The sequence below is a fragment of the Pseudocercospora fijiensis genome (assembly GCF_000340215.1).
Source record: "Pseudocercospora fijiensis CIRAD86 unplaced genomic scaffold MYCFIscaffold_2, whole genome shotgun sequence".
Lineage (NCBI taxonomy): Eukaryota > Fungi > Ascomycota > Dothideomycetes > Mycosphaerellales > Mycosphaerellaceae > Pseudocercospora > Pseudocercospora fijiensis.
The window spans coordinates 8,353,632-8,371,704 of record NW_006921533.1 but is presented as its reverse complement, the minus strand read 5'-3'; the positions used below and the strand labels follow the sequence as shown (position 1 = coordinate 8,371,704).

General features: G+C 44.2%; 2 protein-coding genes across 2 annotated transcripts; one reads left to right on the top strand and one right to left on the bottom strand.

Moving 5' to 3' along the window:
* Positions 1-425: 425 nt before the first annotated feature.
* Positions 426-17,784, top strand: MYCFIDRAFT_207030 (uncharacterized protein; the record flags this gene model as incomplete). Its single annotated transcript, XM_007925926.1, has 15 exons — positions 426-439; positions 9,935-9,989; positions 14,700-14,874; positions 14,931-15,003; positions 15,046-15,152; positions 15,182-15,193; positions 15,232-15,309; positions 15,346-15,370; positions 15,401-15,416; positions 15,458-15,542; positions 15,579-16,020; positions 16,059-16,126; positions 16,158-16,237; positions 16,272-16,703; positions 16,730-17,784. 15 exons carry the CDS (start codon positions 426-428, stop codon positions 16,769-16,771), a joined length of 1,704 nt encoding a protein of 567 aa, XP_007924117.1. The 3' UTR covers positions 16,772-17,784.
* Positions 16,593-17,784, bottom strand: MYCFIDRAFT_210682 (uncharacterized protein). The gene has a single exon (XM_007925927.1). The coding sequence runs from the start codon at positions 17,764-17,766 to the stop codon at positions 16,837-16,839; it is 930 nt and encodes a 309-aa protein (XP_007924118.1). The 5' UTR covers positions 17,767-17,784; the 3' UTR covers positions 16,593-16,836.
* Positions 17,785-18,073: the final 289 nt, after the last annotated feature.

Genomic DNA, 18,073 nt, shown 5'->3' with positions numbered 1-18,073 from the left:
AATAAAGAATCTAAAAACCCGGAGATCGACTGGGAAACTAGACTACGTTAAAGTCGGGCTATTTTTGATTAATAAGCCTAAAGGACTAGTTAATTACCGACTTAAACTACCGGACGACGCAAAAATCTACCTAGTATTCTATATCTCTATACTAGAACCTATAGACGCCGAAACACCGTATTAAGAAACATTTCACTTCTAACCTAAGGAAGAAAATAAGTTTAAAGTCGAGAAAATCCTAGACTAGTGAAGGACGGAAACCAATACTACTACTACTACTTAGAGCAATAGTATAGGCTACCGAGGGTAATATAACCTATAGCAATATAGGCAGCTATATTTAGCAAGATAGGATAACGAGACTATCGCTTAGGCTAATAACTAGAGCCCTACAATATAGGCATTGTAGAAGTGTAATATAAACAATGTGCTGTACGAGGTTGATAATCTATCTACTCTATAGAAGGAGGCCTCTTATATAGGCTCAAAACTAGCCTATAGGTATAGGGCCGGTTACTAGCTAATGTCCCTCCCTTTCTTCGTCTCTAACTAGACACGCTTCACATTGCGCGCTTAAAACAAATATATATGCATCCTTAGCACTCTTAGCTAAGGCTATTTTCACAACTCCGCAATAATACCCCCGGGGTAGTATTAATCCTAGATACTATAATTATGCAAAAACGACTTCCTAAGCAATACTATATAGACCTACTATTGCTTTAACGCGCCGTAATCCTTACTAGCAATAACCTTATCTACTAGTCGGCTCTCGAAATCTCCTCCGTATACGTTAAAGCTATTAGTGCCGAAGTACTGTCCTTCGTAGAAAGCTTGATTAACGAGGAGGTTAGTAGCCTTTTCCGTCGTAGCTTTCTCCTAATCGTATAGATACTCCTTAAGTCCTTCGTTATTAAGCTAGAGGATCTGTTTAACTTCGTTCTAAATAACGTAACTTAACTAAGGAATCCTACTAACTAGGGCGTCGGAGATATAGCCGAGGCCTTCGACTAAGATAGCCGTAGGGAAAGCGAATAGTACGAAGGAGTTAGAGGCTAGGAGGGCGGTTAGATTGCGGTACGCTTTAGCAACCTAAGAGACTGTTAAGTTCTCGTAGCCCTCAACCTTAGTGCCGTTAATAACGCGAGAGTAGCCTAGGTTAATTAATATACGGTTGCTCTTAGTCTTTAGATTACTGTATAGTAGGTATAGTATCTAAATAGAGACCTCGCACTCCTTTAGAGAATTAAGGATCTACTCCGCTTTACGCCCCTTACTATTAGGCTAACTATCGAATATATAGTCGAGGTCGTCGTCGGTAAGGTACTTATTAGTAAGCTTGCCGATCTTGCTTAGTAGGACTAGGCTACGAGCCTTAAGCTTCTTAACCTAGTTCGCAAAGACCTCGGGCTAATATATACCTTCGACAATAGTAGAGCAGCTAGTCTTATCCTTAGATATAAGGCAGACCTTAATACGTAGGTAACTAGCACCCTCGCTAGCTACGAGCTTAACTATATCTTGTCCGAGACGAGTAGACTCCTTAGAAGGGCAGTTTTTATAAGTACCGCCAACCTTAAAGAACTTAGCAGGCTTAGGGACAGAGATAAGCTCGTATACGTAATTAGGTCGAAGGGCGATAGCTAAGAGCTATAGGGTAGGGTGCTAGCGGACGATTTAGTTACTTATACTATAAGTTTAAAGGGCATTACGGCCTTCCTACTTAGACTTAGGCATCGCACGTATATACTAAAGGTATATTTCAAACTCCTCCTATATTAGGTCGATAAGGAAAGGAAGATATACTCTACGAGGCTCTTGCAACTAACTAAAGACTTAAGGGAAGATAGCATTGCTAGTCTAGCGAAAGCGGTCGAAGGAGGTGCCTTAGCTAAGGATACCGGTAACGAACTTGCTCTAGCGATTTGTTAGCGTAAGGGCGCGAGTAATAGTACTAGTAGGGTTGAACGCGTAGAGTCCTAGAGATATCGGGGCGGCAATAGGGCGTCTAGGAAACTAGTTAGCATAGGCCTAATTAGCCTTAAGGGCAGCGAAGGCATCTTAATTAGCGATATTACGTCTAATCTTTAATAGGCGGCTAATAAGGACACTCGTCTTAGCACTAGTATAGAGACTATAGACCTTAGTAGCCTTCTTAATATAGTTAGCATATATAGTAAACCGCTCTTTACCTAGCTTACTAAGGTCGTCGAGCTATTAATAGATAGATAGGGCAGTAGGAGCTTTGCCTATATCGGCTTTAGGAACTATATCGATCTTAGTAATAAGGTACGTAATAGAGTCGCCCTTATAAGAACTATAGATGTTCTTAGTTAATAGGATCGGCGAGAGGCCTCTATCCCTACGCTCGCTAAAGGAGCCTTCGGAGGAGACATCTTCTAGTAGTATATCTAGTATATTAACATCCGAGTTACTATAGTTAGTACTATAGTTAGTGCTATAGTCGGTACTAGAAGGAGTGCTATACTTCTTACTAGCCTTACGGAGGGCCTAGCGAGTATATAATGCCTTCTTGCGCGCTACTTCGGCCTTAGCGCGCTCGTCTTAAACTTCTTAAGGGACCTTACGGTTGCGGGTCGAGCGACGATCTTTAGCCTACATTTCTATAGCGAGCGCAAGACTAGTAGCTATATCGGCCTCGGTTTCTAGGCGAAGAGCCTTACGTTTAAGGACATTAACGATAGGAGCCTCTTAACCTTTAACAATAAAGCCTATACTATTAATACGATAGCCCTTCTCTTTTAGTAGATCCTTAGTTGTCTATACGTTAAGATCGACCTAGACAATCGCATCGTAGTGCTTCTTCTAGTAGGCTATCGTAAAGTCGTTAAGCGTAAAGGACAAGTTAAGTAACTACTTACCTACCTTCTTACTAGTAGTAGATATACGATAGATTATAGTACGGGAAAGATGCTCGGCGCCTTAACGACGGACCTTATACTTGTTAACGAACGAAGAGACCTACTTAGCACGCTCTTATCTACTATAGGCGAAGTTAATAAGGCTCTTAGGAAGACTGCTTAGTCCCCCCTAATATTCGAAGGCCTAGTCGAGGGTCTTAAAGCGTAAACGAATCTAGGTGCCGGCCGTCTCGAGGCTATAGACGATAGGAAAGGCTTATTCGATATCTATATCGTTAAGAACCTCGCGCTTAAAGATACGCTTACCGATAGACTAACGCAAGTTGTTTATACCGTACGCAACTAAGATAGCAGCCTTCTTAATATTCCTATTAATAACGCGTAGCAGGGTACGAGCGTTCTAGATCTTCTCTTAAGGGTCTTTAAGGGCAGTAACGATCTAGAAGCAGTGCTCGAGGCTAGTTGTAGCAGCTAAGGCGCTATCGGATAGGGCTTCGATCGAGACTAGTACGCCTAGGTTTAGGGCTAGTAGGTTGCTACTGCTACTAGCACCTAGCGGATTTAGGGCGCTAGAAGATATCTTAGTCGACCGGAGCGGAAAGGAGTTAGTAACGAGCTTGCAAAAACGTTCGTAGCTTATTAATAATAATTAAAGGGTTTAGATAGAAGAAGGGGGGGTAGGCGGTAGTAAGTTAGTTAGTATTCGAGTAGAAGAAAGAGCTTAGAAGGCTCGCCTTAAATAGGGTGCGAAGGTAGCGTAGCCCGTGTGTTCCGGTAAAGCAAACGGATAACGATTATATATAGACCCTAAAAAGTAAAGCTGTATACGAGACTCCTTTATTAGTAGGGCGGCTAAAGTTTAACAATCGATCTAGCTAATTGCTAGTAGCGACTACGCGCCTTTATTAACCCCTAGCTTTCGCAGATTCCCGCGCACTCGAAATGTAACTAGTTAGTTCGAGTACCTAGTAGTAATCTATAGTAGTAAGGCTAGCGGGACTAATAATACCCCCGGGGTAGCATTAGCTTTTCTCTAGAGATGCTCGGCAATTAGGAGCAAATCGCCTAGGCCTAGCGTAGCTCGTATTAGCCTATAGTACTGTCGTTGTAGATACAGTATTACCTTTTATAGTAGTAGGCATATAAACGTAGCCCGTGTGTTCTTCTTTCTTCTAGACACTAAGCTTAGCGGCCTAAGGTCCCTATTCTTAGAGGCTATAGGCCTAGGTTGCTACGTCTATCTAAGAGCTAGGAAGGGAGAGGGATCCTCCCTTTCTTAGTGTCCTACGTAACTAATACTAATTAGGGCAGGAACAATCTTCTCTAGCGGAGTATCTTATTATCGTTACTACCTAAGGGCGGTTGCTAGAGACTAGGAAACTAGAGGGAAGTAGTCCTAGAAGGGCGGGAGGTTAGGTTCGGCTAGCTTCCGAATGCTACCCCCGGGGTGTTATTTAGAAGTTATGCCTCGTATAGTTCTTTTCTAAGGAAATACAAAAAGAGTAAAGCTATAGTAACATCAATCGAAGGCAAAAGACAAAAGAGCAAAACAATAGACAAAGTAAAAGCAAAGGAGGGCAATAACTAAGAGTATTAACATCCGTAGGAACTAGGAATAGGTAGTAAGGACTAAAGCTAAAGGGCAGCGCTCTATATTAACAGCGCGGAGAATAGTTAATAGAGGCAAGGAAAGCAACGTAGTAGAGGCAGGAAAGGATATACGATTATTTAGTCTCGGGGTCGTCTAGCTATAATTCTAGGCAGTCTTTATCGCTAGACTAGTTAGGTTCCTCGGAGTTAGAGTTAGATAGCTAGAAGTCTAGTTTACTATTAGAATCGGAATCAATATCGGAAACGCTCTATATATAGTTAATCCGTATATAACCCTCCTTTTATTCTTAAGTTATTCCTAATAGCTTACTAAGACGAATCTAGGGATAGGTATAGTTCTTAGGCAGAACAGGATCTAGAATAGCGGTAGGATCCTCCTCCCGATAGGCATCTAAGGACGGTAGACGGTCTATAGAGGCACTAACTTCCTCCTCGGTTAGTAGAGGGCGGGCAGGTTCGCGTAACTTAACGATCTTCTTTAGATTAGCCCGAGGGTAAGAGTACTTTAAGGTAGCACTATCTAGCTCCTAAAGAAGGTATACGGAACCCGAGTAAAGGACCTCCTTTACTCTATAAGGACCCTTCTACTTAAAGGCTAGCTTATAGGAGTAACTATACTCTAGTTCGGACCGGTATAGAAGGACTATATCGCTAACCTTTAGAGGTTCCTAATCAATAGCATTATAGTTATTAAAATACTGCTTAGCTTCCTCCCGAAGGCGACATTGTCGAGCAAGACCCTCCTAAGAAGTCGTAGTTATATCCTTAAGAGCCTTAGCTCGTAGGGTAAGAAGATCTACCCTAGTACGAACAGACCCCTAATCGTAAACGCCGTACGTGCGATAGGACAATTTAATAGGAAGAACGGCGTCCCTCCTAATTATAAGTTCCGCTAGTATAAGTCTAGTCGTATCGACAATAGTAGTTCGGTCCGCCTAGAGAAGGGCTAGGACGCGGGTAGAAATAGGAATTAATCTATCGCTACTATTAGTTATCTTAGATAGGGCATCAATTAACGACCGATAGCCGCGCTTAATAATAGCATTCGACTAGGGATAGTACGGGGAGATGCGAACGTTCTTCGCCCTATACGAAACAAGCAGCGCTTAAACCTCCTTAGCTATATTGTTCGTAGCGTTGTCTAAGATAACCTCGTAAGGTGTTCCCTAGCGGCAAAATAGATCCTTAAATAGGAAGGTAGCTATATTACGGGTATTAATAGCACCGCAACCTTTATAGAAATAATAGGCCTCCGGCTATCGAGAAAGACTCTCTCGAATAATATATAGGCTATTGTTGCGGCTAAGATAGACCCTATCGCTATACTACCGCTCCCTAACTAACTAGGTAGTAGGGATACGTAGCTCCCCTAGACGTCGGTAGCTATTCCTAAAGTTACACTTAGGACAGCTCTTATAGTAGCGGGAGACGTTAGCCTATACGCCGTCCTACTAGTAGCGTCGACGAAGGATATCGAAGGTGCCCTCCGCCGCCCGGTAGCCGAGCTTGTCGTAAACGGAGCGAAGGATTTCTTATCGGGCTGCTAGATTATTAATAATACGCTAGAGCGGTATATTAATTATAGCCTATCGCTAAAGGATGCGATCTTTAATAAGGAACCTCCGGGAATAGCGAATAACACGACGGTATTAACTCCTTAATAGACTAGGAGCTCTCTTCGTATAGGTAAGGAAGTAGGCGATATTATAGGAGTCGTCGGAGTAGACCCTATTAAGGATATTATCCCTACCTAGTTCGCCCGCCTTAGCATCGTCCTAGTCCTCGCCGTTAGTAGCAGGGTCTTCGTTAGGCTAGTTAGTAGTTACTAGGTTAGTCGTCGGTAGTAGACCTAGTAATTACCGGCATAGCGTTAATATAGAAGGCAGTAAAGAAGGTACGGTTAATAACCGCGTCGATATCCTCTTCTTCTATTATCTCGGCGATATCTTCTTCTATAGTAGGCCTTCTAGAAAGGCTATCCGGTCTAGTATGCTTCTTGCTAGGAATATAGAAGACGTCGAAATCAAATAAATAGATCTAGGCAACCTACCGAGCTATCGTAGAGTTAGGTAGGTCGGAGGCTATACGGTTAAGTTAATAGACTAGCGTCTAAGCGTCGACTTCTAGGCGAAAGAACACTCTAAAGAGCTAAGGTCGGAACTTCTTAAGAGCCTTGTAGACACTAAGGCACTCTCGCTTGCTAGTATCGTATTAGGCCTCGATAGGTTTCTATAGACCGGACTCGTACTAGATAGGGTAACGTAAGGAGGGCTCCTTACGATTATACTATATTAGTATCTCGCTATAGCCTTCCCCGCTCGAGTCGACAGCAACAATTAATAGACCTACGCCTTCCGAGTAGTTAATAGAGGTAAGCGTAGGCGCGCTAACAAGTGCCTTAGTAACCTTATCCTTAGCGGCTTAGTAAACGGAGGTCTATTTAAACTCTATATCCTTCTTAAGTAAGGCGTATAGAGGCTTGTATACTAACGCAAAGTTTTCGACCTAGATACGGAAGTAGGAGACTACTCTAAGCTAGATCCGGATATCTTTCTAATAGGTAGGGTCGGGCTAGGACACAATCTTTAGGACCCGTACATTATTAGGATAGCGGCCGTTCTTATTAGTTACAAACCCGACAATGTTTATTCGTTTGTATAGGAGCTAAAGCTTCTCCCTATATACCGTTAGGTTAGCTCGCTCTAGGTCGTAGAGGACACTATCGAGGTTCTAAATGTGTTCGAGAAAGAACCTACGGATGCTAGGCTCTACTTCTTTATTATCGTACCTAGTTTTAGGGCCCTTAATACCGATATCGTTAAGGAAAGGCATCGCTATATAAGAGATATAGGCCGCGAGGACTTGGTTTATAATACGAACGAACTAGGCTACGGAGTTAGTTGCCCCTTATAGAAGGGTAGTTTGTCTATATAGCCTAAGAGGTATCTCGAAACTAGTAAGGTCGCGGCTATTAGGATAGAGAGGGATCTAGTCGTAGCCCGAGAAAACATTAACTAGCGAGGCTACTATATAGTTAGCAAAGGCTTCTAAGAACCTATTAGTCTCCGAAGGGAGGTTAGTATCTCTAATCGTAACTACGTTAAACTTTTGTATAGCGTTAATTAGACGGTACTTCTTTAGTTCCCTAGGAGCTATCTTCTTCTAAACTAGGAAGTATAGGTTGCGATACGAGGCATAGGAAGGCTCTAAGGTGCTAGCCTTTACACGCTGCCGTATTATATCCTTAACTATACCTCTTAGGCTTAGGTTTAGCTTAAACCCTAGGTAAGCCTAAGGCTTATACTCGATCGTTCGGATCCTCTATAGAGGGGCAACCTCCGGGTTAATCCTGCCTAGATGCGTAAAGTTATATACTAATACGGCTTCGCGGTTATATAGAAGCTCGTATAGCAAATCTAGTTTAAGATCCGAAAGCTCGATACTAGGTTTGATATTCGCTAGTCTCTCCGGCGTTAGCCTCGATCCCCTAGGAATAGCGGAGAACTTTTTAGTAATGTACCTCTAGTCGTATAGACTATCCCTAGGTATTAATATCGCTTCGCGGTTAAGGCACTTTTGTCGCTAGTTAGGATTTCCGCTAGGATTAGACCTATCGGTTATATATACGCTGCCCTTTATAGGCTTAATCTTGTTAGCTACCCTCTTATATAGGGTATATATACTAACCGCTCGTAATACCCGAGCCCTCTCTCTTTAACGTTAGGCCCGGAGATTGGCGCAATAGAATAGCGCGTAAACTTTATTAGAAGTCTCTTTAAGTCGGTAGGTATATAGCTAGTAATCCTAATTTATAAGTCTAGCGAAAACGTTAGATTCCTAATAATACCCCCGGGGTAGCATTAGCTCGGCGCTCTAATTAGTTAGTTCGGATTCGGGCTCGGGTAGATCCGCTTCCGGCGGCGATGCCTACGACAGCATTATTACCGAGATTCGTGTACTAGGTTGTCGTTGCCGGGTTGTTATACTCGCTATCGCTTCGAGTATTCGCCTCCTTAGTATAGAGCCTAGAAACTAGCCTTATCGTACGGAGCGGCGTATCTCTAGATATAACCTATTTAAGCTATACTAACTTATAGCGTAGATTACCGGTCTTATAACCGCGCTATAGCGTTTCCCGAAGAGCGTTTAGAAGCAGTAAGGATATCCTCGTAGGATTTGTAGCTAGTGTTTCCGATATAACTAGTAAATACGACTCGGTTGCCTTTCTAGTTAGCGATAGTTCCTTCCTAGGAGCTATCGTCGTAGTTGCGCTAGACACCCCGGGTTATACGAGACTATAGACGACCTAGAATAATTAGAGTGTTCGGGTTAGCGGCAATCTAGAAGGTAAAGGAAAAGCATATACCGAAAGCGTCTACTATAACATTATAGTAGGTACCTACTAGCGCAACCTCCCTATTTACTCTCTATATACTAAGGGAAATATCTCTGTTTATTAGCAGTCGGAGCTGTTTAGCCTAGCGCTTACTTATAATAAGTAACTCTAAACTATTATTAAGCATTGCTAGTAACTGCTAACTATAGCTTCCGATAGTAACTTAAATATAGATAGCGGGGACGACGGCAAAGGAACGGGTAACTGCGGAAAGGTCTATATTATTAGGGATAGAGTAAAGTTCCTTAGGTCGAGGAGGTCCTACTCGACCGATTTATTAGCTAGTAAATCGGACAGCCTTAATAGAAACTAAAACCGAAGCAGAGTCGGCATTATTATTATCCCCTCGGCCTATCTCCTTAATCCCCTCTTCGTTAGCATTATCGATAGTCTCCTAGCTCTCGTAGGTTACTAATTCGCCTTCTGCTAACTCCTAGGCCCCTAAAAATTCAGGAAGGAACTATAGGGAAGAGACGTCGATATAGTCCTCTCGCCCCTATTTACGTCGGAGGGCTACAAGGTCTTTTATAAAGGTTGCATCGTTAGGAATCCGGCTCTAGAACAGGTTAGTAGGCAAACCGTATACTAGAAGCTCCCCTATAGACACGTTAGACTTAAGGTCTAGGAACTATAAAGCCTAGAAGAGAGCATTTGCCTTTATATCGTAAGAGTTAGTAGGCCCGGCACTATACTTCTTTATATACCTATTAAAGCGAAAGCTCTTTAGGTCGGCTAACTTTCGCTTATAGGCCGGCGGGTTAGCTAGGCCTAGGGTACTACTAAGGTCGGTAGTAGCATCCTCTATATCGATATCTAGAGTTTCTAGTACCTCCGGAGTAGCTATACTAGCTCGGGTTGTACGGTCTTTAGCTATCTAGAGTGTTTTAGTCTTAGCGACTAATTCTCGCTATTTCTTAGCCTTATTAGCTGCCTACTTCTTAAGTATCCTAGTAGGGGCTGCCGCACTAGGGCGGGTAGGGTTCTGCGGGCTCTTACCCTTGCCCTAGGACTAGGTTTAGGACCTTGTAGTAGCGTAGACATCTAGCGAAGGCAAGGCCGTGAACTGGCCCACGGGTGCCGGCGGCAAGGGCAGACACAAAGTTGACTTTAATAGGCTTAGTAGTACTATTACTGCTCCGCTCCTTAACCTGTTTTGCCCTAACCTTCTAAGTTTCTCGTTTAGTAATAGCGGCGAGGGTACTGTTCCTAGTATCCTTAAACTCGATCTTGCTGCTATACTTCTTCTCTAGAAGACTCCTAAGTTAAGGCAGCTTTAGGGCTCTACGATCCTACTCGAAGTTAATCTTGTCGCCGGTATCGGTATAGTAGAACCGACTATTTACTTATATAACGAGCTTCCTCTTAAGAAGCTCCCTCTAGATAGGGCAGTCTAGTTAAACATGTTTGAAACCGCCGCATATCTAGCACTTGCTATCTAAGTTAGAATAGATCTTCCGTATAGTATAGACGTTAACTAAAGGGGCCTTAGGGTAGTTAGGATTAGAGACCTAGTAGACTAGTAGTATATCCTTTAGTATACTAGCATTAAGGACCTCCCTAACTCGCTATAGTACTTTCGCATTAAGGTTAAGCTAGGCTAGGGATTTAGCCAAGTCCGCAACGTCCTAAGAATACTTAGTAATAGTAGGAGTTACGGTACTAGGACCACTTTGCGATTTAGGAAGGAACTTAGGCCCTCTAGTTCCTAAGGCATCGTTCCTTACCTAGGCTAGGTTATTCCGGTCCTCGCCGTAAATGAACTTCTTTGCGTTAGCGGAGCTATTAATGTCGTCCTTAATAGCCTCTAGGACCTCTTTATACTTCCTAAAGGTCTCGGGATTAGCTTCGCTAAGCTTGTAGCGACGGAAGACACGCTTAGCCGTAGACTACGGCAACCCTTTAAGGAGTAGCCTCGTTCTCTAAGAATTCTCGAGGTCCTGCTAGTTAATACCGTCCGCTAACTTAACAAACTCGCGGACGTACTCCTTTAGGTCGTTATCTTCGGTACGCCTCTCTATATAGAGGTTCTTAAGCTACGTACGACTACCTTTAATACGACGGCTATCGCGATCCCGATACTCCCTTATAAAGGCCTGTTTAAAGACCTCCTAGTCGGCATTAGACTTGTCGTCCTTTTCTAAGTAGCTAACTAGGGTTCTAAGGGTTCGGTAAAGCTTAGTAATAGTAGTCCTCGTAAGGGACCGGACCTTATACTAGTCCGACTCCTCTTCGAGTCTATACTCGGCTAAGTTGTCCTTAAAGCGTTCTACGTACGCCGTAGCGTTCCACCCTTCGAATAAAGGGTTCCTACTACTTCCTAGCTCTAGCGGGCGACGCCTATTCTAACGGAGAAGGTTAGTTTGCCCTTAAATTATCTTTATAACGACATTATAGAGAGCCTCGGGCGTAGAAGGCTCGATAGCCCCTAGGTCGACGGCGCTTATAACAACTAGTCGTCGCCTAATTTCTTCGTTAATAGGGTCCGGTAGGTTATCAGATTCCGAAGATTCCGCTAATTTATAATGCTCGCTTTCGCTAGAGCTTATTCGATTATTACAAAGTAGTTGAAATAAAATGCTATAGGAAAGTGTTTTTAGTATATATTGTAGGTTTAGTTTGTTTCGATGTTGCTGTACGAGAAAATAGTGTACTAGGCTGTTTTCTTCTAATATTACCCCCGGGGTAGCATTAGAGTTTAGCCTCCTAGGGGTCGCCTAGACACCCTTAGGAGCTTTAATTTAGTAAATTTAGATAAAAGCCGCTCGGAGGAAGGAACTGCAATCTCTATTTATACCTAGATCCTAGAAACTAGCTACTTTACTAACTATTATTATCTCCTTTAGCTAGGCGGGGGGGCGGGGACCTTCTTTTTCTAGTAGAAGGCTAAACACTATCCGAACGAGGCAGCGAATCCTAAAACAATCTACCCGGTTAATAGAGGAACTGTCTAGGTATCCGACCTATAATCTAGAAATTGCTATCGTATAGATAGTCTTAGCAAACTAAGCAAGGCCGATAGGTAATTAGTCTATCTCCTCCTTAGGCGGGCGGTAGCTTATCTCGAGCAAGCGGTGCTAAATAGGTCTTCGACCCGGAGCCGAGTCCTTAGAAGCTAGCTATAGTTATAGACTAGGCCCTAAGCTGTAATAGTCCTAAGGGTTTGTAGCTTTTCGGGGTTAAAGCGATGCCCTCGTTAAGAGGTTTCTCTACTTATCGTAACGGCCTCTTAAGATACTTCGGTATCGTCCGTATCGTAGGCTCTTATCGTGCCCTCGCTTCGGTTATAGCTATTCGTACCTAGAGACTACCTTTAATATACCCGAACCTATTAGATATAAAGAGATAGCCCTACCTTCGGCTCTAATAAAGGACGGAAACCGACACCACTACTACTACTTAGAGCAATAGTATAGGCTACCGAGGGTAACATAACCTATAGCAATATAGGCAGCTATGTTTAGCAAGATAGGATAACGAGACTGTCGCTTAGGCTAATAACTAGAGCCCTACAATATAGGCATTATAGAAGTGTAATATAAACAATATACTATACGAGGTTGATAATCTGTCTACTCTATAGAAGGAGGCCTCTTATATAGGCTTAAAACTAGCCTATAGGTATAGGGCCGGTTACTAGCCAATACTAGCAAGGTTAGAAATACCTTATTAAATAGAAAGGATACCTATATTTAGAAAACACTTAGGAACTAAAAGAAAACCTATAGAACTATTAGCAGATAATCAAAAAATATTAAAACTAGACAAAAAAGAAATAACTAGTATAGGAATTAAACCTACGACCTCTTAGACCCTATCGATTATAGCGCCTTAGAGTTCTTAACGACCTAGGGTAGTATAGCTCGAGGAGCGGGGACTCTAATAGCGTACCTAGCAACTATGTCTTTTATAGCTAAGAATTATACTACTAGACTAACTAGCTAAAAGATAAAATAGATAGGAAACACTAGAAATATATACCTTTAGGACACTAGATTCTCGGCGCTCCTACTAGGAATTTTAGAGATAGGCTAGGATGTCCTACCTAGACGACTCTAGCTACAAGGCGACATCTATAATCGGCTATCTAGGGGAAACGGCTCGTTAGTAGATAACGAGAACAATATCGGCTCTATAGGCGAAGAGCCTAGCTCTCTTTCGAGCTCCTCCGCCTATTAAATAGAGGCTTCCTCTACCTTAAGAGCTTATATCTCCTAATTTTCCTTTATACGTAGCGACTTACGTAAACGGCGGACCTTTACGCGGTACTCGAAGAGTTTCTGCGTAAGAAGGTCCTCCTCCTCTTCGGCCGCCTTAAGATCTTAATTCTTTAGCTATCTTTAGGCGCGCCTTCCGGATTTTTTTATACTCTATACGAGTAACTTATATATTATAGGACTAGCCGTATAAAGCGCACTTAGAGCAGCGACCGGAACGAAGATTAACCTTATAGGATTTACCGGCCTATTTGTAATAAAAGTAGCGGATCGGTATTTCGAGACAGTCGGCGAGAATGTTATTTACGATATTTTCCTTACGCTAGCGAGAAGACAAGTCCTTCGATAACTTTAGTATAACGAAGAAGTCAGAATTAGAAAGTTCCGGAATAAGGGACTATTCCGCAGCTTTTTAATTTCCGCTTAAGAAGGGGGATAGTATTACGGATCTAATTAGCTAGAGTCCTTATATAATCTTAGAGCGACGCTAAGACTAGTAGGCTAAGCTGTCGCTCTATCTTACTAGGAGCGATAGGAGCGGTCGAGAGCGATAGCGTCGCTTACGTCGCTTACGACTATAGACAAGATATCTCCTTTATATTTAGGAACGCTGGAATACCCTTATAGCTCGAGGCGTTTAACTTATATTACCTACTTACTAATTAGAATTACCTTTATACTAATTATTCTATCTCTGCCTCCTGCTTATATTAGCCTCTCTAAAGAAGCCTCGGCTTACACGTAATAAGAAGTTACCTAACGATCTGTCGCGAGTAACCGTAACATTCTATAGGACGTGAAATTTTTATATAAATCGATAACCTTCGAATTTAGTATTAGTAGATATTAGCTAGTATTAGGCTATTAGCTCCCTATTCGGCGGTTAATATCTTAATAAATATAAATCCGATAAAAATAAATATCGTACCGTTCGAAGGCGCGGGTCGGTTCTATAGAACGTAAAATTTCTATTAGATAGCAGGTTAGTTCTTAGTAAATTTTTACGTAAAACTTTTATTAGGTCGATAGGTTATATAAGGTAAGTCGGTCGATAGGTTATAGAAGGTAAGTTCAATTCTACGTAAAACTTTTATTAGGGCAAGTTTAATTCTATATAAAACTTTTATTAGGTCGGTAGGTTATTCGGAAGAGTCTATCGTTTAGGTACGTTAAAGTATACGTTAACTTAAACGAGGTATTCCTTCTACTATCCGCTATATCCGAAGAAACGCGGGGTAAGTTAAATTCTACGTAAACTTTAGCGCGGTATTACTTCTACGGCGTACGGTACCTAGAGTAACGTAGGATAAGTTAAATTCTACGTTAACTTTAATAGTATAGTCGGGTCTATAAAAATTCTTAGCTAATTATTCCGGTCTTAGTAGACAACTTAGAATTTCGCAGGCATAGGCGTAGTCCTTAGATTAGTAGCAAGCTGCTAATAATACCTTAAATTAAGCGATGTTACTATACTATATATAGGCTTTAGCTTTATTATTATAGCGTAGCGATAGCGAGGTTAGAGGGCAGTAAGGGCGAGAGGAAACGCGTAGTTTGTTTACTAAGATTCAAAACAGTGGAAGGTGCTAACAATAGAATCCGTGTCTCGTAATCTCCGGTTCCAGTAGACCCACTCTGTCCTCCTTGTATGCATTACCTATACTGGAGTCGCAGTGCACCGCTGTCTTTGCCAAGATGAAGGACCTGAGAGCACTTCGCAATCGCTGCCGAGGGCAAGAGAAGGGGCGAGACTATTCGAGAATCCACTCCGGTTATTCGAGAATCCGGGCATCCGATTACGGAGGAGGCCTAAGGCAAATTTGTTAGTTATGTTCTCCACCGCTAGACCTCACCGTCACCGCTGTTTTAATCGCTGTTTTAACCTGACCTCGCTGTCGCTGTCGATAGCTATAATATTATGTTGTCAAGCCCTTCTGCGCAGTTACAAGCCGAGTGTGATGCCGCCGCCTCCACCACTACCGCCACTACCGCTACCACCGCCGCCGCCGCCCGCTCCGAGGGCTCTACCAGTACCTACAGCGCTAGCAGGTATGCTAGATTACACTGAGATTGTATAGCAGGAACCATACGTTGATGCGAGGGTCGTAGAACCTCATTTGCTAGGCAGGCAGTATACCTAGAACAGTCAGGATTAGCTATAGTGTCGAATTCTACGTCCATTATTCACTCAATTCTTCTTTCCTACGTCATTATTCTACTAAGCAGCCAGCATAGGCATCAGAAGTCACCATGCGATGTTCTACAGTGTGGATTACTAACAATGTAGTCTCACCGAGACCGGAGCGGCCCTGGGTCCGTAGATTCTCGAATAACCGGAGTGGATTCTCGAATAGCCTCGCCCCAAGAGAAGAGAAGGCGCGCACAGAGATGTGCGTTTTCCAGTGCTAAAGAAGATTCCTCCACTCTCGTTCTCATTCTGTCTGTCGATTGAGAACCACTGTATTCGGGCCTGAGACGTCGAAATGTCCGAGAAGAGCGTCTCGATTCACGAGGTCGATACAGTAAGCGTGAGAGCATCGAAGTTGTGGGAGACCAAACACATCGAGCACGTCTGTGAAGGCGGCAAAGATAGTGGCCTGGACGTCGCGGCAGTCCTCGAGGACCGTGATTTGGAGGCAGTTCAGCCAGACGAGAGGGAAATTAACGAGACGCGAAGAAGCGTTCGGAAGGTCGATATGAGATTGCTTCCTGCACTCGCAACCATTTATCCGCAGCTGAATTGGAGGCAAACGCCGCTCAGCCGTGTGTCTCCACTAAGCCGCGGATACTCCTTCGCGCTTAGGATCGCAGGCATGGACGAGGATGTCCAGCTCTCAGCCGGGAACCGATACACGCTGATCACCATGATTTTCTTCGTGCCTTACGCGATCTTCCATTTCCAGCCAACATACTCATAGTAATAAGAAAACCAGGAGCATGTCTCTGGTTGTCGAGTCTAGTTGTTGCGTGGGGTGTGGTCTCGATCGGTATCGGCTTCAACACGAGCTGGACTCAGAATATAGGTTGCCGCGTATTTTGCTAACAATTTACCAGATCTGGGAATATGCCTGACTTTGCCTGCGGAACAATACCGTTGCATGCAGCTTCGGCTTCTTCCTTCCAATCATTCTGAAGTCTGAGATGGGCTATTCGACTGCCATGTCTCAGGTTCTCGCTTTCCCACCTTATGTTGCTGCGGCACCATGGATCTTTTTCACAGCATGGGTGGCTGACCGATATCGGAAACGAGGCCTCATCCTAATCTTCAACTGCCTCGCCGCAACTATGGGCGTAGCGATGATGGGCTTCACGTATTCAGATCCCGCAGCACGATATGCCGGAGTCTTCTTTGGGGTCTGCGGTGGAAATAGTAACGTGCCGACCATCCTCAGCTACATGCACAACAACATCGTAGGGCAGATGAAGCGATCGGTCGCCAGCGCTTTGAACATCGGCGGAGGCGCGATTGGCGGTATAGTGGCCAGCAACATCTTTCGGCAGCAGGATGCACCACGCTATGTTCCAGCAATGGGTATTGCAATCGCCACGCAAGCTGTGAGCATTCTACATGTCTTCAAAATTTCTGGATATATGCGAGGAGTAATCGCAAAGCGGATCGCGGCGAGTTGATCATAGAAGGCCAGAACGGATTCAGGCACACATTGTGAGTCGAGCTACGATCGGCCATCTTGCACAATCGAGATCTTCATCGTAGGTAGAATTAGATTTGGATTTAGTCCGTGACCAAAGCGTCTGTTCTCCGCAAAATGTATAGCCAATGTGAGACTCTTGGCCGATGCACATAGCCCGAAGAAATGCGCTTCTTGCGCTCCGCCAGAGTTTCGTTGTGCTCCTCAGGCTCGATTTGCTCTTTTGCCTCGAGTCTCCAGAGCTGATGCGGATGCGGGAACCCAGCCTTGATGATGTCGTCTGCTAGTAGGCCGTTTCCGACAGTGGCAGGAAAGGGTGGGACGAATGGAAACCTGTCTTCCGAGTAAGATACCACGATCCACCGTCCGGTTCGCGGCCTCGTGAGCGCGGCTAGGTGAACAGCCAGGATGTGCAATGGGTGAACACTTGCTAGCTGAGCCGTCCCGCTGCCAGAGATGCGGCTTGTCCAGCCATTGATGGACAGCAGATATGGCAGTGTCGTGTCCACTGCAGGCCCACATGCTATGCTATCGCTAGTGCTTTTGTCTAGCACGATGTCAAATAGCTTGCCGGCCTTCATCCTCAAATGGAGCAGTGACAGAGCAGAATGCAGCGAGAGGAGGTCTATGCATAACCAGCCCATGGGTGGTGGCAGCTCCGATTGCTGGACGCTATCATGCTTGGCGCCTGGCTCAAGAAGGCTCTGAACATGCTCATCGGCCAGGATTTCCTGCTCCCGCTTTGAGGCAGCTTGGATCGCGGGCTGAGAATAGTCCACGTTCAAGATCTGCTTTGGATCCTTGATGCCCGGAAGAGTGCGGAAAGGATGGCTTTCTGAAGTGCCGCAGCCAATGTGTAAGATCTCGGGCTCTGCTGTGCTCAGCAAGGTGGCCCTTTCGAGCACTTCCTTACAGATATCGAAGAGCACTTTGGAGGGTAGGAGCCAATCAAAGGGCTTCGGATCCTTGCTGAACCTGCTGTCCCAGTATTCTTGCGCCGCGAAGTCCGGCATGCTGGGCTGCAAGTGAATGAATAATAATGGATGATGAAGCCTGTTGCAACAAGAAGGAAATGAGGAATCAGGCCAAGAAGACAAAGGCGATGTTGGCCCGTCGCAAGGTTCCCCATTTCTTGGCGATCGCGTAGTCCAAAACCCAAAACAGGCATGGTATGAACCTCGCATTAGGATGCTTCGCGACGAGACTTCACTTCTCCTGAGGTCGTTGCCCCGGTATTGAACTCCTGGAGGGGTCACAGCTTTCCGCCGAGAGAAGTTCATCCGGACTTCACTACACCGCTACGAGACGATTGCCTACTCT

Bases quoted from the DNA above. Each gene is read 5' to 3' on its own strand.
- MYCFIDRAFT_210682 (XM_007925927.1), bottom strand. From the start codon at position 17,766: ATGCCGGACTTCGCGGCGCAAGAATACTGGGACAGCAGGTTCAGCAAG.